This window comes from Ranitomeya variabilis, chromosome 4 (assembly GCF_051348905.1).
Source record: "Ranitomeya variabilis isolate aRanVar5 chromosome 4, aRanVar5.hap1, whole genome shotgun sequence".
In the NCBI taxonomy this organism is placed as follows: domain Eukaryota; kingdom Metazoa; phylum Chordata; class Amphibia; order Anura; family Dendrobatidae; genus Ranitomeya; species Ranitomeya variabilis.
This window is the reverse complement of record NC_135235.1, coordinates 303,707,265-303,733,393: the sequence shown is the minus strand read 5'-3', so window position 1 is coordinate 303,733,393 and position 26,129 is coordinate 303,707,265. Positions and strand designations below refer to the sequence as shown.

General features: G+C 42.4%; 1 protein-coding gene across 6 annotated transcripts in view; it reads right to left on the bottom strand.

Annotated features, from left to right (window-relative positions):
- KCNAB2 (potassium voltage-gated channel subfamily A regulatory beta subunit 2) overlaps window positions 1–26,129 on the bottom strand; it is a 206,215-nt gene that overhangs the window by 143,474 nt on the left and 36,612 nt on the right. For 4 of the 6 annotated variants that reach the window (XM_077250367.1, XM_077250364.1, XM_077250365.1 and 1 more), the window contains exons 2-3: window positions 8,179–8,304; window positions 971–1,012 (exon numbers count right to left, since the gene is read on the bottom strand). In XM_077250367.1, the coding sequence (XP_077106482.1) occupies window positions 971–1,012; window positions 8,179–8,255 (119 nt within the window). In that variant the 5' untranslated portion in view covers window positions 8,256–8,304. The remainder of the gene's footprint in view (window positions 1–970; window positions 1,013–8,178; window positions 8,305–26,129) is intronic. The other 2 variants (XM_077250366.1, XM_077250369.1) reach the window with 1 other exon arrangement.

Genomic DNA, 26,129 nt, shown 5'->3' with positions numbered 1-26,129 from the left:
CAGATGGCAATATGATTGCGGAATCAGACTACGAGCTGTTTGCTTGCAGTCTGTTGCTATAGAGACACACAAGTCAGCATGGGAACTGTAGACGCAGAACAGAAGTAGACTTTTTATTTCATTTTAGATGCATAAAAGATTAAATGCAAAGATGGACTTTACCTTTAAATAAGAAAATCATGCATGAATCACATAGAAATAAGGCCTTATTCACACGTCCGTGTACATTTTGCAACAGTTTGTCCATTTTCATCATCTGAGCGTTATTCATTTTTCTCGTACATTAAAAAAAAAGAAAAAGAAAAAGAAAAAATTCGGATGGAGGTTTAATGAGCTGTTCATGAACTTCATAGCCGTATCTCAGTGGTGAACGTGCGACTTGCCAGAAAGGTTACTCAAATCTTATAACAACATTTTTGGTGTAAAAAGTGCCGCCATTACAAACTGATTTGATAGGCTTGGTTTAACCACGTCCCGTCCCTTCCTGGCTTCAAATTTTGGAATAGTTGCTCAAAACGGCAAAAAAAGCTAACAAAATGTTTGCACCTTTGCCTTGTGACTATTCAAAGCGTTCTAGGGGAGTTTCCTAGTGTACACACTTTGATGTTTCCGGCCCTTTATATTCTGTGGGGCTATTAACCTCTTTTCTCCCAGACAATTTTGAGGACAGAAGTCACCTATTAAGTAGTTAATGATTCCTTTAAAAAAAAAAAAAAAAAAAAAGGAAAAACGTACAGCACACAGATGGCATCCATCTGTTTTCTTTTTTCTATAGAGTACTAGAAATAGCTTGGAAATCAACCGTCTGATTTTTTTTTTTTGGCTTATGAGAAAAATAGATGACACACAGATGATAAAAAAAAAGAACACAGATTTATTAAAAAAAAAAAGCAAAAAAATAAACGGACCAGGCACGAAGGTGTGAAGATGAGGGGAAAACAACAACAACAACACACAGAGTCCGCGGTACCTGTAAAACTGAAGTTGGCGTTTGGGACTCCCATATCGAGCACTTGGGAAGCATGAAGGAAAAGAGAGAAAGATTCCACACATCACATTGCAAATTCTGAAAAGTGAGCTGAGCGCTGCGGATTTATCTCGCGCCCTATCCGTGTACCTGGTACAACAGCGCCACCTAGTGAAAAATGGGAAAGTGGACACAGCCCGGAGGGAACGAAGGAATGGGCACTTACGACACCTGCCTATACTTATATATAGTAGAGAATAGTCGCTCTACGATTAGGAACACTTTTCCATCAGGACATGCTCACATGGGTGGATACCATACAAATATACAAGCCGGTTATTTGCTGCAAAAGCTGGAGAGTATCACAGCAAACAGGGGGATTACCAAATCTCATTCACATGCCACAAAAAAAAAAAAAAACACGCAGAAGCGAGCTGCGGTGAAGATCTGCGACAAAATCCGCCTGTTGTACAAGAATCTTATTACGCCTCTGAATGAATCAAACACCTGAAGAGGGGCGTGCACCTGGCCACAAATCCTACTCCAGCCATGCGGGGGTAAGACCTGTGGCGTAGTGAACACTGGTGCGCGACATGAATTTGACGAGTGGTGGATATTTTATCTGGGGGGTTTTTTTTTAATAGTTTTTTTTCTTTAATGGAACATGCCATATTGGCTATGTTCTCAGATCTGCAGGCAGGATGTTAGAGAGAATTTGGATGATTTTGATAAATATTTTTGTAGGAAAAGTTTCAGTATAACTTGTATTGTAGTCATTGAAATCCCTGGTGTTTGTAAGAGTCCAGTGGGCGGTCCTACTAGTGACTGACAGTCTACCTTGTATAACCGCCTGCAGAGAGAGCTGTCAGTCACTAGTAGGCCCGCCCACTGGACTCATACATAGTCACTGAAATCCCTGGTGTTTGTATGTATGAATCCAGTGGGCGGGCCTACTAGTGACTGAAGTCTACCTTGTATAACTGCCTGCAGAGGTGGCTGTCAGTCACTAATAGGCCCGCCCACTGGATTCATACATACAAACACCAGGGATTTCAATGACTATGTATGAGTCCAGTGGGCGGGCCTACTAGTGACTAACAGTCATCTCTGCAGGCAGTTATTCAAGGTAGACTGTCAGTCACTAGTAGGTCCGCCCACTGGACTCCTACATACAAAACACCAGGGATTTCAATAACTACAAGTTATACTGAATATTTTCCTACAAACCATATATCATTCGGCTCAGCTTCTCCTTCTGTCTTCCATATCGTCCACAGATCGGACAGCATGTACAAGGCGACAGGATCCCTTTAATTAGGGTTTGTACATATTTTTTCAAATAAAAGGGGCAAATTTATAAAAGTGATCTAAAAGAAAAAAAATCGGCCTTTCATGCCAAGAGCTGTTTAAAAAGAGAAAGTGGATTTGTTAAGTCACTTTTTATTTTAGATGCACTGGATCAATAAAAGAAATTGGTTGCAAAAGTATACATATCCCTCAAAACGAGTGCTGCATCTTACAGACTTCTGTGATTGCATTAAGAAAATTAAGACTGACTAATACAGACTAATAATTTTCCATCTGTGATGAGGGCAATGCTGTGCGAATATTGTCATTAGTTGACAACGTATGGTAATCACATTTTTTTCCAGGAGAGATAAGAGGAACAGCACAATGTGCAGTTATAAGAAAAAATGCCCCACGATAGTCAATTAGGGAAAAAAAAGGATCTCTTTATTTAATTATCCTCCAGGCATCACAGAATTATGACTTTTATGTAATATACTTCATTAGCTTAATTTCTTCCTTCTCTCCCTATATACCTAGGTTATGCTGCTTTACAAGCTCCTTTCAGCTGCTGCTCAAAAAAGAATCTGTCCACTCTTTACAAACAGAGTATGGGAATCTCCCGGTCAGAGTAAGGTGAGGTGTAGAGAGGCCCAGACAGGGAAAGTCACTGTGTAAGGGGTGTACCGGGACCGTGTAATACTCCACTCCCTTGTTTAGTGTTACTATCCCCTTTGCCTATATTTGTATAAATGTTCATACTTGTCTTACAATGTATATTGTTGTGTTATAGGGAAAGTGCAGAGTTCTTTTCTGGCCACTAGATGGGGGCACAGTGTAGCTTGTAGCAATAGTCCTGCAAATAGTTAATATAGGAGGGGCCACTGTGGGATAAGACAGAGAGCTTCCGGCTTGTACTTCAGAAAGAGTCTGGGAGCTGAACAGCTCAGGAGGGCCTGAGTGCCCAGACAGTCCTGAAGGGCTTAATGCCTGGGACCACGCAGTGACCACGTAGAGTTCTTAAGAGTGAAGCCCAGCCATCTAGCACCAGCAGGCCTGAACACCAACGGTACAGCCGAGGAAGCAGTGCAGCAGTAGTGGGAACTGTAGCTGCAAGAGAAGTCACAGCATTGCAGGCAGGTCGCTCATCATATGGCAGCTTATTGCATGGGCTGATGCTCTCAGAACTGGCGCAAAACGGCTGAGGGAACTCCCAAACAAAGTAAGTCTGGATAGGGAGGACGCTGAGGAACCGAAAGTTACGGTTCGACTTGGGAACGTGCTAAGTGACAGAGAGAGGAGGACATGGAAAGGGGAAGAGCTGCACTGCGTGAAATCTGATGTAGATGCTGTAACAAACATGGATGTGCTGTGTAAGAAGATCAGTAAAGATGTTGATTTGAAAGTTGAAATGGACTATGGCTCATTTTGTGCTAAACCATTCAGAGGGGGCTTCCAGCAACATAGAGAAGGCCCTGGAGGTGCAGAAAATAAAGCCACAGGTATGCAGAGCAATGAGTACTGTTTTTATGTGATGGGAGACCAGGGCACGACTACGCATATGCTCTCGGCCATGACTATGGCCCTGGCCGTCCCTCACAACTGCACAGACTGATAATGTAGCTATTAAATGCAACTTTTAAATAACCAAGAAGTGGACATTGGAACAGCACTGCAGCTTAGTGTTAGGGAAAGAAGGAAGCAAAATAAGGTATTGAAGCACACTGCTCAAAAAAATAAAGGGAACACTTAAACAACACAATGCAATTCCAAGTTGATCACACTTCTGTGAAATCAACCTGTGCAGTTATGAAGCAACACTGATTGTGAATCAATATCTCCTGCTGTTGTGCAAATGAAGCAGACAACAGGTAGACATGATAGGCAATTAGCAAGACAAACCCTATAAAGGAGTGATTCTGCAGGGGGTGACCACAGACCATTTCTGGCTGTTTTGGTCATTTTTGCATTTTGTCATTGCTCTCACCCCAAGAGGTACAGTAGCATGAGGAGGTGTTTACAACCCACAGAAGTTTCTTAGGTAGAGCAGCTCATCCAGGATGGCACATCAATAGGAGCTGTGGCAAGAAGGGTAGTTGTGTCTGTCAGAACAGTGTCCAGAGCATGGAGCAGATGCCAGGAAACAGGCCTGTATACCAACAGACATGGAGGGGGCCGTAGGAGGGCAACAACCCAGCTGCAGGACCTCTACCTCCTCCTTTGTCCAAGGAGGAACAGTGTTATAGAGTCCTCCAAAATTACCTCCAGCAGACCACTAACATCCATGTATCTGCTCAAACTATCAGAAATAGACTCCATGAGAGTGGGTGTTGTGCTAAAAGCCCAACAACAAGCAGGGCAATTGGCATTTGCCAGAGAACACTAAGATTGGCAGATTCGACATTGGCGCCCTGTGTTCTTCACAGATGAGAGCAGGTTCACACTGAGCACATGTGACAGATGTGACAGAGTCTGGAGACGCTGTGGAGAACGTTCTGCTGCCTGCAGCTTTCTCCTGTATCACCGGTTTGGTAGTAGGTTAGTAATGATGTGGGGAAGCATTGTGGGAAGGGCCGCACAGTCCTTCATGTGATAGCCAGAGGTAACCTGACTGCCATTAGGTACTGAGATGAGATCCTCAGACGCATTGTGAGACCATATGCTGGTGCATTGGGCCCTGGGTTCCTTCTGATACCTGACAATGCCAGACCTCATGTGGCTGGAGTGTGTCAGCAGTTCCTGCAAGATGAAGGCACTGATGCTATGGACTGGCCCGCCCGTTCCCCAGACCTGAATCCAATCTAGCAAATCTTGGACATCATGTCTTGTTCCATTCACCAACACCACAGACTGTCCAGAAATTGACCGATGTGTTAATCCATGTCTGGGAGGAGATCCCTCAGTAGACCATCTGCCGCCTCATCAGGAGCATGCCCAGACGTTGTAGGGAGATCATAAAAGCACGTGGAGGCCACACACACACTACTGAGCATCATTTCCTTGCCTTGAGGCATTTCTACTGAAGTTGGATCAGCCTGTAATTTGATTTTCCACTTTGATTTTGAGCAACATTCCAAATCCAGACCTCAATGAGATATTAATTTTGATTTACGTTGATCATTTTTAAGTTTTACTGTTCTCAACATATTCCATTATGTAATGAATAAAGATTTACAACTGGAACATGTAATTCAGTGATATCTAGGATGTGGTAATTTATGTTCCCTTTATTTTTTTGAGCAGTGTAATTACAAAAATTCCTAACTTTGCAATGTGTGGAGGACAATTAAAGGGAACCTGTCACCCCCCTCAGGCGTTTGTAACTAAAAGAGCCACATTGTGCAGCATAAATGCTGCATTCTGACAAGGTGGCTCTTAGTTATGCTGCCTGCACACGCTGAAATAAACGCTTATAAAATGCGCTCCTCATACCCTGAAATCGCCAGGGAGGCAGGTCTTTCCTTCCTATTCAGATGCAGCACAGCCGTCGCTCCGGGACTGTGCGTGCCGGGCGCCGCCTCCTCTTGCAGCATTATCGTCCCCGGCGCCTGCGCATTAAGTTTTTGGTTTTTTTTCGGGCATGCGCAGTTGCGCTGCCCTTCGTACTTACAGTGCTGGCGCCAGGGATGATAATGCAGCAAGAGGAGGGGGCACCCGGCGCGCACAGGCCCGGAGTGACGGCTGTGCTGAGTCTGATTAGGAAGGAAAGTCCTGCCCCAGGGACGGTTTCACGGTATGAGGGGGCACATTTTATAAGCGTTTATTTCAGCGTGTGCAGGGAGCATAACTAAAAGAGCCACCTTGTCAGAATCCAGCATTTGTGCTGCACAAGGTGGCTCTTTTAGTTACAAACGCCTGAGGGGGGTGACAGGTTCCCTTTAAAAAAAATAAAAAAATTATCCACTACTTTTTGATTAACTATTTCGAAGATAGGTCACCAGTCACCATCATAAATCAGATTGGTGGAGATGCAACACCCGCCACCCTTAATGATCAGCTGCTCCCATCAGCAGCCGATTGCCATCAGTTGCGGAACAGAACACGGCTCTGCCAACTGTATTGTGACCACAGCGGGGTAACTACAGATCCACTTCCATTAATTCAAACTGGAGGCAGATTTGCAGCACCCGGCTGCTGCCACTACACAGTTGATGGACCTGTACAGCTATGCAACTGACTATATCCGGCATTCGCAGGGAAGAGCTGATCAGTAGAGGTGTCAGGTGTGGCATTCCCACTGATCTGGTATTGATGGCCGATTCTAAACGTACCTTCACACTAAGCGACGCTGCAGCGATATTGACAACGATGCTGATCGCTGCAGCGTCGCTGTGTGGTCGCTGGAGAGCTGTCACACAGACAGCTCTCCGGCGACCAACTATGCGAACTCCCCTGGTAACCAGGGTAAACATCGGGTTACTAAGCGCAGGGCCGCGCTTAGTAACCCGATGTTTACCCTGGTTACCAGTGTAAATGTAAAAAAAAAAAACAGTACATACTTACATTCCGGTGTCCGTAACGTCCCCCGGCGTCTGCTTCCTGCACTGACTAAGTGCCGGCCGTAAGGCACAGCACAGCGGTGACGTCACCGCTGTGCTCTGCTTTTACATTACGGCCGGCACTCAGTCAGTGCGGGAAGCAGACGGCGAGGGACGGGTGACAGACATCAGAAGGTGAGTATGTACTGTTTGTTTTTTTTACTTTTACAATGGTAACCAGGGTAAATATCGGGTTACTAAGCGCGGCCCTGCGCTTAGTAACCCGATATTTACCCTGGTTACCTTTGTAAAACATTGCTGGCATCGTTGCTTTTGGTGTCAAACACGACGATACACGCCGATCTGACGACCAAATAAAGTTCTGAACTTTCAGCAACGACCAGCGATATCACAGCAGGATCCAGATCGCTGCTGCGTGTCAAACACAACGATATCGCTATCCAGGACGCTGCAACGTCACGGATCGCTATCGTTATCGTTGTAAAGTCGCTTAGTGTGAAGGTACCTTAAGTGTAGTTCATCACTATAAAAGAAGTTGTTGACAACACCTTTAAAAGGGATTGTCCGGCCTTGGCTAAAAGCCTGCAGTCACTGCACGTGACTGCAAACTAGCGAATCCTCACATGGTGCACACAGTGCGCTGCAAAAATTATCTGGTGCTGGGACCAGCAGGTCTGCGATTGCACGTATGAGACCTGCATACATACGGTCACATGCCGACTAGTTGAGCGCGGCCATTCTCAATGTAAGTGTCTGGGGCGAGGTCGGACACGTCCAGTCGGAATGTATTTGGGAGTATGTAAATCACATACTTGCAGGCACATTACCGCTCGCTCCTGGAAAATCCTGACATCACGCAGTGTGCACGATGTGAGGAACCACAGGTCTGCACTCATATACAGTGGCTACAAAATTGTACCCTAAGGCCAGACAACCCCTTTAACTATCCTTACACTATATTCACCAATCTATGCAGGGGACTTTCCCTGTTTTAATCTTTCTGTCCCTCCCCCAAACTCAGACAGAGGAATTTCCATACTGTGGATATAGCAAACAGATCTTGCTGAGCAGCAGCTGAAAGGAGCTTCTAAAGGCGTATGAGCTTGGTAGTTAAAACAGCTCTGCAGCATAGTGTTGAAAAATAAGGTGATGAAGAACATTACAAATAAAAATCATAATTTTGCAATGCCTGGTGGATAGTTACATAAGAAAAAAATGTAAAAAAAAATTAAGTTATTCTTTAATTAGAACCTCCAGTAAGACAAAATCATCGTATTACAGGTTTATTGACAAATATGAATGCAAATACTACAACTATCAATACATTACATATATAAGTAACTACACTAAGCACTGATATTAGGATAATAAATAAATAATAAAGTATAACACTAATAATGAATAATAATCCGTGGTAACACTTACCTGTAAATCATTCCTGGAGAGCCAGTCTGTCGCAGTGATAGTCTAGCTGGGGAGTCTGTAGTGGATTCCGGATACATGGAGCCAGCGTCCGGGGCTGTGCTCAATGCGATGGTCGCCTTCTATAAACTAAACATACAAAATGCAGAAACTTAAAATCAGAAAACACCCCCAAAAAATAAATTAAAAAAAACATACAATAAAATGTATAATTATATTCTATTACTACATAATATGACAATGCACCTGCTGACCAAGACATGGCAGGCGCCGATGCATTATAGGATGGAGGAGACGGTGAAATAATAATAATAATAATTTTTATTTATATAGCGCCAACATATTTCGCAGCACTTCACAATTAAGCCGGGATATGTACAGACAAATTCAATACAAGTTAAGACAATTTAAACAGTGACATTAGGAGTGAGGTCCCTGCTCGCAAGCTTACAATCTACAAATATATTAAATAGGAGCTGTGCACTCTGAAAAGGAAGTTAAAAAAGAAAAAAGCTTGTAAAATCCATAAATACAGCATGGACTGGATCAAGCAATGGGGGTTAATTGTGAAGCCGTTACTTTTGTATGCGATCGATAATTAAGTTATATTACAATCAGTAATTTTCCCCAATTTCCACTTACAGGACCAATACAAAACATCAAAGGGTAAAATATGTATTTATTAATTAGTCTCCATTGTTTGAAATGGGCGTCATACAGAATAATAACAGGAAGTTAATAGTTGGGTTAAAATTTTCCACGTTTTACAGGAATAAGGAGTAACTGCACTCTCTTTGTCTGTCCACCAGAGGGAGACAGTGTACAGTAGAAGGAATACTGCAGTAAAAAGTTCTCAGTTTGTAACTAATGAGCCGCAATGTCGCAAAAGTCGTGCAACAGGCGCATCCGCGGGAAAACAAAGATTACACAGCTTATAGTAAAACACGTGCACTATTCCTTCCTTGCTTTAGATCCCCTGCGCATGTGGCTTACACATGTCAAATACTAATGACACAATGGACTCCCATACTAAAGCTACGTTCACGGCAATGCTCCGTGAGGTCCAGCAGAAATCTGTTGGGATAAAAGTTGTACTTTTTTGTCCGGTATTCACCAACTGATGTCTGCCGGATCCGTTTTTTGTTTTTTTTAATAATATTGGGAGTCAATGGGCAACGGATCCTAGCAGCAGCCACACAGAACAATGGCCGATGTGCATTCAGTACGTGCCAATACTAATCACGCAGAGACGTCCGAATTTATACAAGAGTCAATCCAAAGACCACGCTCAAACACTAAGGTTTTGTCAAGGCTTTGAGCAATTTTCCAAAAATCAACATAAAACTGCAACATGCAAACTACTCTTAAAGGGTGAAAAGGGTTAAAAGGGTTCTCCAGGTATATAACATTGACGACTTTCTCTGGGATGGATCATCAATATCAGATCGGTGGGGGTCCGACACCAGTCAGATGACCGCAGCTTTGTCAGCTGTGAACATTGAATAAAGCAGCACTTCGCAACGCCATGGCCATGCAATGTGTGGCGGCCACTGCCGAGTATTGCACATTAGAATAAAGCCCCCGTACACAGACTATTGTCGGAGAAACCACTGATATCGATAGCTGTGCATGGCATTCCTGGTCAATTTGTCAGGGAACATATTTCAGACTGCTGATCCTTTTGCTCTCCCTTAGAAAAGCCTCTGGCAAAGATGTCTGTCGGCAGCTTTCTCATAATTCTTGGCCGAACGATCGCTCGTGTGTATGTGACAGTCGGGCGAGATAACTACAGGCTGAGCGATCGGCTGAGGCAGCACTTGATCGACAGCCATTTCATGCGTACAGCTGGATATAAAGCTGTTCTGCAGGACCCGGCAGTGGCTGCTACACATTATTATTTGCATTCCTTATACAGCGCTATCATATTCATTTATTATCACCGCTGTCCGCAATGGGGCTCACAACCCAAACTAACTATCAGTATGAGTTTGGAGTGTGGGAGGAAACAGGAGAACATGGAGGAAACCCACGCAAACACGGGGAGAACGTACAAACTCTTTGCCGATGTTGTCCTTGGTGGGATTTGAACCCAGGACCCCAGTGCTGCAAAGCAACAGTGCTAACCACTGAGTCAATGCTGCCGATTAAATTCTAACAGCTAAATCCGGGCGTCGGACCTTCACTGGACCGATACTGATGACCACTGATCGATATCATACGCCCGAAAAATCCCTTTAAGGATCGGTATTGACTGCTTCATTGGTATCATACCCATACGTTCCAGCAAGCTGCCTGACAAAATGACATCTTAGAAGGCAGGTGGAATAAGGAAAGTGCTATTTGCAGTCCCTGTGCTGCCTGACACGGAGCGCTCGCCCGGGATCCTCCTTGCTAGTCATGCACACAATTATATATTGATGATCTTGACTTATGGCAGTAAACATACCCAGCAGGATCCCGAGGAGACGCACTTACATACTGATTGAGGAAGGGAAAAATAAACAACTTAAGAACATTTCCTGCAATATCATTGACTTTTTCGGTGTCGTGCACAGTTCTCCTGCCCGGTAAAGCTTACAGCTCGGTTTTTCTCCATCTGGGAATTGGGTACAATGCAAGTTTGCATAAAGGAGGTCAGACCGTGAGATTCAATAACAGAACTACTGGAAATTGGGAAAACCGTCACCGCCGTCCTCACTGTTCATTGTTACAAGGCTAAAAAAAAGTTTTACCAGGAGAGCAACAAAGTTGTACAACGTTCTCAACTCTACATTTGGAGGCATTTTTAAACGCATACATTTTCAGAAACAAAACATTTTTTGTAGGGTTTTCCTAAAAATGTTTGGATATTACGGCTTTACGGCTATGTATATAGGCGGCCGCAGGATGAGTTAACAGGTAAATTCATCAGTGAGCTCATCTGACGGCAGACACTGTAATCTTATTTATCCTTTCCTGAACCACTTTTTCTTTAGATTGATTTATGGTTAACCCTACAAAAAAAAATGTAATGCGTCCCGTAATGGAACTAATGAAAACGAGAACTGAAGAACTGACCACCACAAAGAAAAACAAGACAAAAAACAAATTGGCGTTTCTTCTCTTCGGAGCCCGCCCTGCCAAGTGCCCAATACGTATAGGGTAATACCACACTTGGGAGAAATGGAGTGACAAATTGCGAGATGCAATTTTCCTGCAGGCTCCAATCACATAGCATTCACAACCCAATGGTAAATTCTACATAACACATGTGTAATCAAAATATTTAATACAACCCTAAATAAAGTGCTTAAAGGGTGGAGTATCTAGTGGGGTCACTTCTCTGGTACCTCAGGGGCTCTTCAAAAGTCACAGGAAACCTTAAAACCATTCCAACAATAGTCATATGACAACATTGTGCTCCAAACTGCAGTTTACAACAACATATGGGCCTTCCAGAGAAAATGGAGAACAAATCATGGGCTGAAAAATATTGACATTTTTTCTATGAAGCACTTAATCACAATGTATATTTTTACAATATCTCTAGATTAATTCCTTGAACGAAGTGACTAAAGCAGGATTCTTTGTGGAGTCTTCCTAAGTTTTAAAAGTTCAAGGTCCCCAGTGGTCACATATTAAAAAAAAAAATAAAAAAAAAATAATACACAAGAAAGAAGTTCTCCTTCAATGGAAGTCTTCAGAGGCTGGACAGACATATGTGAGATGGTTACCGTAAGTGACTCCTGCATTGAGCAGAGGGTTGGACACGACGACCCTGGAGGTCCCTTCCGACGCTACCATTCTATTTTCTTAAGAAAGCAACTTCTGAATCCACTAAGAGACAAGATCAGATCTAGTGATTGCATCAAGGCATATGCAGAGTCTCACCAGAGGAAGAGAGCAGGGTCTCCATTACAATTTATTGGAAGTACCAATGATAAAACTCAATATCGACCCATATATATTATATATACACTGTGCATATATACATATATAATGAGCTGAACTCAAAGAACCAAGACTTTCTCAATGTACACAAAGGCCTCGAATGACACCTCAAATTTGAGAAGCTAGGCTGTGTCCTCAAGTCCAAAATAAGCCGTGCTTATTATACGCAAAAGTCACGCTGTGGCCGAAAACTGCAACGCTCTGCACTGATGCCGTCTTTTCGCCGTTTCCCAGAACAATCACCTAATCTTGCAGGGAAAAAGCTGTTTCCCCTGCAAGACTGCACGGCCAAATGAAAAGTGCCTGCGGTTACACACATATACGGTACATACACACACATTTAAAAAAATTTGTTTATTTTGCTTGTTAAAATCTGAATACTTTGTGCTTATTTTGATTGTTAAAAATGTATAAAACTTAATTAGGTGAATTAGTAAGGAGAAACTGGTTATATAAATGCTTTAAAAAGGCTTCATAAACTATAAAGAATGCAAAATGTATATATGCATACATCTAATTTATCATTGCAGTATCTCTCTATGTGATACAACTGACTTGGCGACTAGTACAATAATCTTTTTCCTATGACACCATCAACCTTCCCATCCATGTAGGTCTAGGTTATAATAGACTTTGCGATACATCTTCCTAGCAGAATACAATCAATAGATGGATACAATGGAAATAAAGCAGTAATATTGCTGCGGATACATTGTGGGACGGATGTTACAGTCACCAGTTCTCATACAGCCTCTTGAAATGAGAATATTTTATGAAGGAGAAGAGGATTTTCTTAGGTCACTTACCAGACAGGAGGGAACGACGGGCTCCGCTGCGGTCTTATCTCCAAACCTGCGGTGTTCTCTGCAGTGAAGGTGACTATGCTGATAGGATCGGATACCTGCCCTCTGCCATGGGAAGAGTGTAAATTTCAGCAGCTTTTCTTACAGCCAATGGTCAGAAAAAAAAGATCTTGTTGAAATCTGGAGGACAATGGCTGCTTGCAGCGTGCTATTTAATCCGTAAGTGTTTTATACTGTAATCTGAACCCGCAATCCTAGTTTAGCTTTGTCCTCAAACAACACAACAAAGGATGTAGCCATAAGAAGGAAAGGGGTTATTTTCTCGCTAATTACAAAGTGATGACTTGCACGGACAATTGTTCACTAATTTGTTGTACCAGATACTCGAGGTGGCCAAAAGGGAAGAAGATGCCCACAGATTACAACGTCCGATGGTGAGAAGTGTGTCACACGTCAAACGGGAAGGAAACTGTCTGTGCAGACTCAAAAACAAAATTTACAAGATAGTCAACTATGAAGGTCCCACCATCAATAGGAGCATGGGACAAATCTAGACTGGATGGAGCCAACTCTGAAAAAGACCCATCATAAAGACAAATATATACAGGTGCTTCTTACTAATTTAGAATATCATCAAAAAGTTAATTTATTTCAGTTCTTCAATACAAAAAGTGAAACTCATATTACATAGAGGCATTACACACAGAGTGATCTATTTCAAGTGTTTATTTCTGTTAATGTTGATGATTATGGCTTACAGCCAATGAGAACCCAAAGGTTATTATCTCAGTACATTAGAATATTTAACAAAAAAAGCCTGCAAAGGCTTCCTAAGCATTTAAAAAGGCCCATTAGTCTGTTTCAGTAGCTCCACAATCATGGGGAAGACTACTGACTTGACAGATGTCCAGAAGGCAGTCATTGACACACTCCACAAGGAGGGTAAACCACAAAAGGTCACTGCTAAAGAAGCTGGCTGTTCACAGAGTGCTGTGTCCAAGCATATTAATGGAAAGTTGAGTGGGAGGTTAAAGTGTGGTAGAAAAAGGTGCACAAGTAACCAGGATAACCGAGCCTTGATAGGATTGTTAATAGGCCGTTCAATAATTTTGGGGAGATTCACAAGGAGTGGACTGCTGCTGGAGTCATTGCTTCAAGATCCAGCACACACAGACGTATGCAGGACATGGGCTACAAGTGTCACATTCCTTGTGTCAAGCCACTCATGACCAATAGACGACGCCAGAAGCGTCTTACCTGGGCCAAGGAGAAAAAGAACTGGACTGTTGCTCAGTGGTCCAAGGTGTTGTTTTCAGAAGAAGGTAAATTTTGCATTTCATTTGGGAATCAAGGTCCCAGAGTCTGGAAGAAGGGTGAAGAGGCCACAATCCAAGCTGCTTGAGGTCTAGTGTGAAGTCTCCACAATCAGTGATGGTTTGGGGAGCCATGTCATGTGTAGGTCCAATGTGTTTTATCAAGACCAAAGTCAGCGCAGCCATCTACAAGGAAATTTTAGAGCACTTCATGCTTCCCTCTGCTGACAAGCTTTTTGGAGATGAAAATTTAATTCTCCAGCAGGACTTGGCACCTGTCCACACTGCCAAAAGTACCAATACCTGGTTTATAAACAACAGTATCACTGGGCTTGATTGGCAGCAAACTCGCCTGACCTTAACCCCATAGAGAATCTATGGGGTATTGTCAAGATGATGAGAGACAACAGACCCAACAATGCAGACAAGCTGAAGGCTGCTATTAAAGCAACCTGGGCTTCCATAACAGCAGTGCCACAGGCTAATCGCCTCCATGCCACACCACATTGATGCAGTAATTGATGCAAAAGGAGCCCGACCAAGTATTGAGTGCATTTACTGAACATACATTTCAGTAGGCCAACATTTTGGAGTTTAAAATCACTAGTTGGCTTGTGCAAAAATTTTTTCGCACATTGGATGTTGGGGGCGCAGGCAATTTCAGGAAAATCAAGCTGGTCAAATGTTAAAGTATTTAATGAGATGATGAACACAGAGAGGTATTTATATATGTAGATTGGTAGTACAATAAATTGGTCTGATAAGTAGAGGCTGGAAAAATGTTGAGGTTGTTGTGCCACCTGAAGGTTATTGTTTTTTTCTGCAGGTTTCCGAAAATGAATGTTTAAACTGTATTTATTGATCAAATTGTGAATGTGTGGTTTGTTTGTGTCTTTTCTTGCTGAAGGGGGCAAGTTTACCTTTCAATTGGTGTATTATTTATGTGTGTGGAAGGGGTGGGTGGGGGGAGGGCAAAGTAATCACCAAAAAAGCAGTGCATGTTTACAAATGTGTTTGCATATGTGACTCACCTGCACTGAGGTGTGCAGTCCTCGAATTTGCGGGAAATAGGCTGGGCAAGCACTTCGGCAAGCTGGAAAGACCCCAAGGCAAATGCCACATGCAGATAATTTGACCACTGAAATGGTGTATCATGTGTGTGTGTCGGTGGAGTATAAACGGAGCAAGTGTGCAATTGAATAGGCAGTGCATGTTTACAAATGTGTTTGCACATATTAGAAATAATATATATGGATTTTTTCAAGCTTGTGTTATAAAGTATTCTAATTTACTGAGACAATGACTTTTGGGTTTTCTTTGGCTGTAAGCCATAATCATCAACATTAACCGAAATAAACACTTGAAATACATCACACTGTTTGTAATTACTCTATATAATATATGAGCTTCACTTTTTGTATTGAAGAACTGAAATAAATCACCTATGAATAAAGCACCTGTATATCCTCAAAGATAGCACCAACACAAGGAGCCCAAGCCAGTGAGCAAAGACCATCCTTAGAAGCAAAGGCAAACTATAGGCAGTCAACGAGATAAGAAAAAACAAAAACACACAGGAAGCCATCTATGAGAACACTAGAAGGTAGCACGACCGCCAATAGCAAGGAGCTTTTCAAGGTTTTTAAAACCAGATACAGCCAAGATATAAAGTCACAAAGGAAGTAGCCCCATTGCCATCACTTAGAACCACAGCCATCTGAAGCCCTTCACAGACTGAAGATGGTAACTCAAAAAGGACATACTGAATGACACAATCACTAGAAGGTGGCACCAGAACTAGGAGCCTGCACAGAAAGGAGGCCACCAGAAAGAAAAAGAGAAGCCAGCTATGTATTCACTAGAAAACGGACTATGCTACATAAGTGTACATAGACTGGATGCAGCTAACTCAAAAATACACAAGTGAAATCAATTTAGAAATGAAAGGGAGTCTGTCAGCACAGAAAGACTGTTCAAACCAAGTACAGGCCCTTGATGCACCCTTGGTGAGGCCAAACATCTAAGAGCTCTTTCCCATCTACTCTAGTGGTCACATACTAAGAAGAAGAAAAAAAAAAGAAGAGACACACAAGAAAGCAACTTATGAATCTACTAAGAGATCAGATCATAGGTAGTGATTGCATCAAGGCATATACACACAGACCAGGGAGGTCAAACTCATATACAGAGTGTCAAAATTAAAAACTTGGACAAGGTTGCAGACCAACCTTGATATTTATTAGGAAAAAAAGGTCTACAATTGAGGAAGTGTTTCCTTATCAAATATAATGGTGAAACTTTTCATAAGAAAACAAAACTTAATGGGCTTGTCCCATGAACAAAATACATACAATTAAAAGATCTTAGAATAAAATAAGCACATAACCACAAATGTGGCAAACTGGAATATTATGTTATGTAAGAGCAGTAAAAAGCATATGGCCACGTGACCTTAATTAAATATGTAATGACAAAAGGATAAAATACCTTGAATTAATAACTAATACAGATAATATGATGCCAACAAAAGTGCCCCAAACACAGTATGATACCCCGACAGAATTCCTCTACAATACCCTCCACCCGCTTGGTATGAGGACCCATCACAGTATGGGCCCCACATAGTCCTCCATACAGAATAATGGGCTCCACATAGTCCTCTACACAGTATAATGGACCCTACGTAGTCCTCCGTCCGTATAATGGCCCCCACATAGTGCTCCATAGTGTATAATGGCACCACATAATCCTCCATATCGTATAATGGCCCCCACATTGTCCTCCATACCGTATAGTGGCCCCCACATAGTCCTCCATACCATATAATAGCCCCCACATAATCCTCCATACCGTATAATGGCACCACATAATCCTCCATATTGTATAATGGCCCCCACATTGTCCTCCATACCGTATAATGGCCCCCACATAGTCCTCCATTCCATATAATTGCCCCCACATCGTCCTTTATACCGTAAAGTGGTCCACACATTGTCCTCCATAAAGTAAAGTGGCCGCCACATCGTCCTCCATACCGTATAATGGCCCCCACATAATCCTCCACACTGTATAATGGCCCTCACACACTCTTCCATACCATATAATGGCCCCCACATAGACCACAGAATCGTGGGCCAAATATAATCACTCTTGGGGCCATATTTGGCCAGCGGGCCAGAGTTTGATATGTGGGACATAGACTCTTAACAGAGGAAGAGAGCAGGGTCTCTAAAACAACCTATTGGAAGTACCAATCCTAAAACTCAACATTGACCCATATATTACATATGTAAATGAGCTTAACTTAAAGATCCAAGTCTTTTCACTCAAATATAGTTCACAAATTTGTCTATGTCAGTGAGCACCTCTCCTTTGCAGAGACGTCTATCAGCCCCACTCAATATCGACCCAAAGTCTTGCCACATTACTCAGGATATAAAGCCAAATTAGAATTTCCATATGCATATATTTCAGGTTTTCTGCTTATTATTGCAAAGCAAAACTGATTAACTCATTGAAAGGCCTTGGACAAGGGTCTAAGGGATAAAGATTCTCATTGTGGAGAGCACCAAGTTGGCATTGGGAGACTTGAAGGCCCTGCAACGGCTCACAGGAGAGCATTACATGGCCTATAAGTCTCAAAGTGCCAACTTGGCGCTCTCCACAAGGCAACAACACACTAAGTTATCAAATGTTTGGCAGTGGGTAAACACTTAACATGAATCCGTGTCCCTGAGAAAGACTTCTAAACGCCAGATAAAATGCATTGGACTGGTTGGCATTTTCAGCATTGAGGACTCTTGGGGATGTTACTGAAGATAAACAACTGGATGTAAAATTCTAAGCATTCACAATCTAGAGTCTAAATATTGGCAAGTCATTTACAAATAGGTTTTCCCCAAACGTTCATTGTAATATAAAGTTAAATCAGATAGTCTTCACCCTCCCCAGGTCCAGCGCCATCTCCACCACTGCTATGGTCTCAGGGTTCACTTCAGTATTGCATTTGTGCCACCTTTGTCTAGTTTTGGTTACAATTAGCCTCTAATTGAACTTTAAATTTAAAACTTTTTTAAAGTCTATTTTAGGCCCCGTTCACACATCTGAGCTTAAACAAGTACGTGAAAAAAACGGTACCGGTTTCATCTGTGTTTTGGATCAGTGTGCTGTCAATGTGTCCGTCTTTTACCATCAGTGTTTTTCTGGTACAGATAAAGAAATAAATATTAAACATGGCCCGGACACGAACTGTGCATCGATGCCATCCGTGTGCTGTACACGTTTTACACGGACCCATAGACTTGTATTGGCCTTTCTCATCCGTGCTGCAGGAAAACAAAATGGACATGTCTTGGTGTGTTTTGCACGGACACGCAGTCTGTGTAAAAACACGGCCATGTGCATAGCAGCATAGATTATAATGGATATATGTGGCGTCTGTAATAATAAAAAATCTAATACCATACGTAATGGAAATACGCCCATGTGAATGAGGATTATATAGGTGTTCCCCTGCGTTTTTTTTTTTCTTTTAATGTCCCCCACTATCCGTGATGTTTAGGGTTTCCATATTTTTTTATCCAATTTTTTTTTTTATTTTTTTAAATTGCACAATTTGGAGCAGATGTGATCCCGTCCCACCCAGAGAGTGATTTTAGGTACGCAATTTATTTTGGTGCCATTTTTGCAAAAATGAGTGACTTTTTTTCCATAGAAGCAGACTAGGCACCAAGAATATTTCAGGGAACTTTAAATAAATAAAAAAGAAAATGAAAACATGTAACTCAGCGCATCGCTTTACAAAGAAGTCTACCCACCCATCTTGCCATCTATACACCTATCCCCCATTTATCTACCTTTCTATCTATCCTTTATCTAGTTACCAATCCATTTAATCTCAGCTCAACTTTATCAACCTTCCATCTTATATCTATCAATATTCATATCTATCATAATATCTATTGCAGAAATCCATCATCAATCCATCCCATAATCAATAAATCTCTTACCTTCGTAATATGAAAATATCCACTATCTACCAAATATCTACTTACTATTAATATCCATTCGCATTATCACTCTGCGGGCGATTTCTCACCAATCATTTTTCCATTTATTACCGCTTTCAAAAGCCATAAGCTTAATGTTTGACCTCAATAAATTAGGAGGTTAATCTAAAATGTAGCCCTACTGACCACTAAGTAGACCACAACCAGTATCCCCGTACAGCAGCTGTTGTCAGGATCTGCATGAGGCAACAAGGCCGTTACTGTGGGGCTAATACCCATGTAATAACTATTAGCTGGGGGTATACACTACAACAATGGCTTCATTGTCAGATGTAATGTTCCCATAGTCTGATGACACACGGTACAAAAACCATGACTAGTGTTTATAGCTATCTACAACACAGTTTCAAAAGATCTGACTTCTGTTCACCCAGCTTTCCTGGAGTCTCGAGCGGAAGATCTGACCAGTTATGCATTGATTGCTGCAGTCCAGCACTGTGAGGAATCAGAAATCACGGTGATGACCAGTGGGGTAGCTGAAAATCCATGCATATAAAGGTCACCCAGCTTTCCTGGAGTCCTGGGCGGATGATCTGACCAGTTATGCATTGATTGCGGCAGTCCAGCACTGCAAGGAATCAGAAATCACAGTGATGACCCGTTGGGGTAGTAGGAAATCGATGCATATAAATGTCACCCAGCTTTCCCAGAGAAATGCCCTTGAGGATAGGTGGTTTATATTATAATACACAAAGACGCCCTCACTTAAGTGCTGTTTTATCAATAGATGTAATCCATATAAACATTTGAGTCACTTTTGTAAATAAATGACAATATGAATCTTACCCTGATGTTGTGTGTGTTATCTTGTCTAATGTTCGATATTGTCAGCTATTTGTGCAACGCTATAATACCGGGGCTCGGTAATGTCTGCAAAGTCACAAGAGTTTCTGATGCGGCTAAAAAAGTTATTTCAAACAAATTCTTAAAAAAAAAAAGTTTAAAAAGTCACAAGATCACAATATAAGGGTATATTGACAGAAACTAACTTTAGAAAATCAGAGTTTTTAAAGCAGGAGATGCTTAGGGAAATGCAGTTGATTTTTCCTTTTCGATCGTTTTTGGTAACGTCTTTGACGCCGGCGTTTTATTTCTACTTGCGCTGTATAGCGAACGAGGCATGAAGAATGCTCCGCTCATTATGTCTAATCGCTTGGTGTCTTTGGAAATGTGAATCAGTTAATAGGAGCTTTAAAGACTGAACATATGAATAGCGAGTCGTTTCTACACCGCAGGGCGTATGTTCATTCTTTTAAGCGTTTATATTGCATTCTTCTTTTTCCAGGAGACTTCCGGAGTAGATCCGCCTGAAAAAAACACACTGTGAGCACATTCCCTAAGGGAAGAAAAATATGAATGTGTAAAACTGTATACAAGGCACAGGTTGTGCACCTCCGTTAGTGTAGGTTCACGTGGCTGTTTTCTCCCATCTTAAAAAAAAACAAAAAAAAAACGGTCAAATTATTCTAATCAGAGTGGCATCAGTTTTTCTCGGACGAGCAGAAAAAAAAAAAGTTTTCCACCTTTCCAATTTTGTTAGTCCATGAAAATTGGACGTCACTCAGATGTCAACAGAGTGTGGTCTGAGGTATTTCACAGAATCGGACATGTCTCTAACTTTTCACTAAGATCACTCGGGTTCGAGGAAAAGTAAACAGAAATGTGCAGGCAGTATATCAAAGGTACGAGTGCTATCTAGGAAAATAACGGATAACACTCACCCGAGATAATCGGTCCTGTGCACGAGTCCTTACAGAATACTGCTGTGTAGCTATCTGCAGGTAAATTGATCTGGTCCGGTGTTCCCCAACCAGTAGCTCATGGGACTGTACAAGCGGCCCCTGACTGATTGGCAAAATTCGACCTTTTCTTACTTTCGACTCTGCAAAAACTCTGTTTCTCTTATTCATTCTCGTCTGGACTATTGTAACTCTCTAGTAATCGGTCTCCCTCTTACCAAACTCTCCCCTCTCCAATCTGTCTTGAATGCAGCAGCCAGGACCATAATCCTCACCAACCTTTACACCAATGCCTCTATCTTGTGCCAGTCATTACACTGGTTACCCATCCAGTCCAGAATTCAACTTAACACTCTCACCCACAAAGCGCTCCACGGTTCAGCACCATACTACATCTCCTCCCTCATCTCAGTCTACCCCCCTACCCGTGCTCTCCATTCTGCTAATTACCTGAGGTTAAGGGTACTGTCTCACAGTGGCACTTTTGTCGCTACGACGGTACGATCCGTGACGTTCCAGCGATATCCATACGATATCGCTGTGTCTGACACGCAGCAGCGATCAGGGACCCTGCTGAGAATCGTACGTCGTAGCAGATCGTTTGGAACTTTCTTTCGTCGCTGGATCTCCCGCTGTCATCGTTGGATCGGTGTGTGTGACACCGATCCAACGATGCGTTCGCTTGTAACCAGGGTAAACATCGGGTTACTAAGCGCAGGGCCGCGCTTAGTAACCCGATGTTTACCCTGGTTACCATCGTAAAAGTAAAAAAAAAAAAAACAGTACATACTCACATTCCGGTGTCCGTCAGGTCCCTCGCAGTCTGCTTCCCGCTCTGACTGACTGCCGGCCGGAAAGTAAAAGCACAGCACAGCGGTGACGTCACCGCTGTGATCTGCTTTCACTTTACGGCGGCACTCAGTCAGAGCGGGAAGCAGACGGCAAGGGACCTGACGGACATCAGAAGGTGAGTATGTACTGTTTTTTTTTACTTTTACGATGGTAACCAGGGTAAACATCGGGTTACTAAGCGCGGCCCTGCGCTTAGTAACCCGATGTTTACCCTGGTTACCCGGGGCCTTCGGCATCGTTGGTCGCTGGAGAGCGGTCTGTGTGACAGCTCTCCAGCGACCACACAACGACTTTCCAACGATCACGGCCAGGTCGTATCGCTGGTCGTGATCGTTGGAAAGTTGCAGAGTGTGACAGTACCCTAACATCCTCAATAATCAGAACCTGCCACTCCCGTCTCCAAGTCTTTCATGTGCTGCACCAATTCTTTGGAATGCAATACCCAGGATAATTTGATTAAGCCCCAATACACACAGTTTTAAGCGTGCCCCAAAAACGCATTTCTTCAGAACACCTCTCTAATATACAGTTTTGCTCCATATTGGACAGTGGCTCGCAACCTATAAAAAGTTGCAGACTTTAGACCGTCATCTGATCTGTCACAACAAACATAACATCGAAATGTAATTCTTACAAGAATGTACACGAAAAACGATAAGTTAGAGCAAGAAGGACGAGCGCACTTATTCTCGACGCACCGGTGACCCATTTTCTCAGGTTATTCTCTCCGAGTTCCTGTCCCTAAAGTAATTCTAAAAGGGCAGCACGGGGAAAATGGGAGCACTTTAACCCACCGACGCAAGACAATCGATGGCAAGTGACTGCTTAAGAAACCTTGGGTAAGAATATTCGCCTCTTGGCTGCAAGGGAGAGGGGACTGTAGCGCATTAATAATTAATTAAAAGTGTTTAAATAAATAACGAATGATCTTATCCCTCATCATCTTTGTTTGACACTCGTTCCGAATTCTGCAGAAGAAGATCACAATGACCTTGATTTGTGTCAAGTAGGAAGGAAAAGAATTACTATCTGGCTGAGCTACGAGCTCCGCAAAAATAGATTTTTATTTTCTCCCAAAGGGGTTAAAGCTCAATCAGTGCATAAAGAAAAGTGGTCTAACAAATCCTATGTAAAATAGATATTTCCTGATAACGGAATGATGGTTGCCCTAAAGCAAACGCTGTTGCACTACATCAAGCTAATACGGCTCTGCTCCATCTGTACAAAATATTAAAAATGAAGGGGCTGAGCTTGTTATTTGGCACTAGTCATCTTGATGTGATACTTCGGGTTTTAAACTGAACTGCATGTATACCGTATCATCCACCTTTTAACTCTGTTTCCATATCCAGCATTTTTTAATACAAAGCTCCAAATATCCAAAACAGATGGATTTAAAGGAGTTATCTGGCCATGAAAAATATTTTTGAAAAACAATTACATTATAAATGGCCAAAATAAATCACCTTCCAATCTCCCCAACATACCGATTCTGAAACTTCTAGGTCCACTGCTAGTCTCCAACTCCTGCTTCAGTAATGACATCCCAGTACGGACATGTGATGGATCACCATGTTCATGGCGGGACGCCATCAATGACCAGGAAGCTTCTACCCCAGGGCGGCCAGCAATGGGTAAGGCGGGTGTGCAAGCTTTTGCCAATTAATTTTAAGTCTAGGTTTGCACTAGTGGTGAGTACATAAAAATGGAACTCATACACTATACAGTTTCTGCAGCTAAGAATCTGACGCAAGTGTGATCCAAGTCTTAGCCATTATATAAAAAAAAATCAATTCAAACATGAATAACCCCTTTAAATGTTAAAAGTGTTGTCGCCTGTACCCACCACTAGGGACAGTTTTCAGTAAGTTCTTAAAAGGGGCTGCCCACTTATGTGCACAACTTTGTTTTTTATTACTCAAATCCAAGCAACTGGGTCTGAAAATCATTTTTGCAATTTGGTTTCATTATCAATTTTGCACAGTTTGTCTTCTTAACAGGGTTATAATAGGCAAACAGTGTGACATTTTTTAATTAAATCCAATAGCAAAAATAATTTTTAGCCCCAATTGCATGCATTTAAGGAAGAAAAACAAAAATTTGCAGCAAAGGTGAACAATCCCTTTAAGTGACATCTGGTGGTGACTGTAGAAAACCAGGCTTTGTAGCTCTGCATCAGAAACACTGAGTTTTTAAACTCTCTAAGGGCTGTCCCACACGTCCAGATAATTCCGGTACCGGAAAAAATCGGTACCGGAGTTATCCGTGTCCGTGTGCCCGTGAGCTCACGTAGGCCATACGTGCGGCACACGTGTGCTGCCCGTGTGCCGAGTGGGTACCACACGGAGCGTGTGGTACCCACGGGTGTGGTACACTGCATCGTGCTGAAGCCGCGATTCATATCTTCTGTGCAGCAGCATTTGCTGCATAGAAGATATGAATAATAGTGTTTAAAATAAAGATCTATCTGTCCGCCGCCCCCCCACCCCCTGTGCGCCCCCCCCCGCTGTTCTGAAAATACTCACCCGCTCCCTCGTTGGCTGTCGCTGCTTCCTGGTCTGGCCCCATCTTCTCCTGTATGCGGTCACGTGGGGTCGCTCATTTACAGTCATAAATAGGCGGCTCCACCCCTATGGGAGGTGGAGCGACATATTCATGACTCTAATCTGCGGCCCCACGTGACCGCATACAGTAGAAGGGGCGGCCAGACCAGGAAGCATCGACAGCCAACGATGGAAGCGGGTGAGTATTTTCAGAACAGCGGGGGGGTGCACAGGGGGTGGGAGGGCGGCGGACAGATAGATCTTTATTTTAAACACTATTATTCAAATCTTCTATGCAGCAAACGCTGCTGCAGGGAAGATATGAATCGCGGCTTCAGCACCATGTGGGGGGGACAGCGCTTACTGTAGCGCTGTCTCCTGCACGCCACACGGAGAAGGTCCGTGTGTGGTCCGTGTTTTACACGGACCCATTGACTTTAATGGGTCCGTGTAATACGTGCGCTCCCACGAACACTGACATGTCTCCGTGTTTGGCACACGGAGACACGGTCCGCAAAAAATCAATGACATCTGCACAGATGCATTGATTTTTATGGGTCTACGTGTGTCAGTGGCTCCGGTACGTGAGGAAACTGTCACCTCACGTACCGGAGCCACTGACGTGTGAAACCGGCCTAAGGAAGTAAGGGATTATTTTGCACAATATATTGCAACAATAGCAAATGGTTAAGGGTTAAAATATAAAAATAAAAAAAATAAATCAAGTAACGTTGCAACACACACAAATATACATTTATTAAAAAAATTTGCCAGGCATGATGAATATAGATAGATAGATGGATGGATGGATCGATAGATAACATTTAGGCATCACAGAAGCACATTTCAAGATGTTTTGGCTTTGAGGGCACTATGTACATGAATGTGCCAATATATATGGACATTCATTATGCAGTATGCCTGGCTATAGCATGAATTATTTTATTATTAGTAAATATTATATTTTATTTTATTTTTTTCCATTGTGTTCTTTTAATCTCATCCCGGAGTACTGGAATTGGCTTAAGGTTTTCAAGTTTAAAAACAAGGTAATCTGCAAAGCCCTAAAACAGATAGAATAAACCAGATATATATATATATATATATATATATATATATATATATATATATATATATATATACATACATACAGTGGGGCAAAAAAGTATTTAGTCAGTCAGCAATAGTGCAAGTTCCACCACTTAAAAAGATGAGAGGCGTCTGTAATTTACATCATAGGTAGACCTCAACTATGGGAGACAAACTGAGAAAAAAAAATCCAGAAAATCACATTGTCTGTTTTTTTAACATTTTATTTGCATATTATGGTGGAAAATAAGTATTTGGTCAGAAACAAACAATCAAGATTTCTGGCTCTCACAGACCTGTAACTTCTTCTTTAAGAGTCTCCTCTTTCCTCCACTCATTACCTGTAGTAATGGCACCTGTTTAAACTTTATCAGTATAAAAAGACACCTGTGCACACCCTCAAACAGTCTGACTCCAAACTCCACTATGGTGAAGACCAAAGAGCTGTCAAAGGACACCAGAAACAAAATTGTAGCCCTGCACCAGGCTGGGAAGACTGAATCAGCAATAGCCAACCAGCTTGGAGTGAAGAAATCAACAGTGGGAGCAATAATTAGAAAATGGAAGACATTCAAGACCACTGATAATCTCCCTCGATCTGGGGCTCCACGCAAAA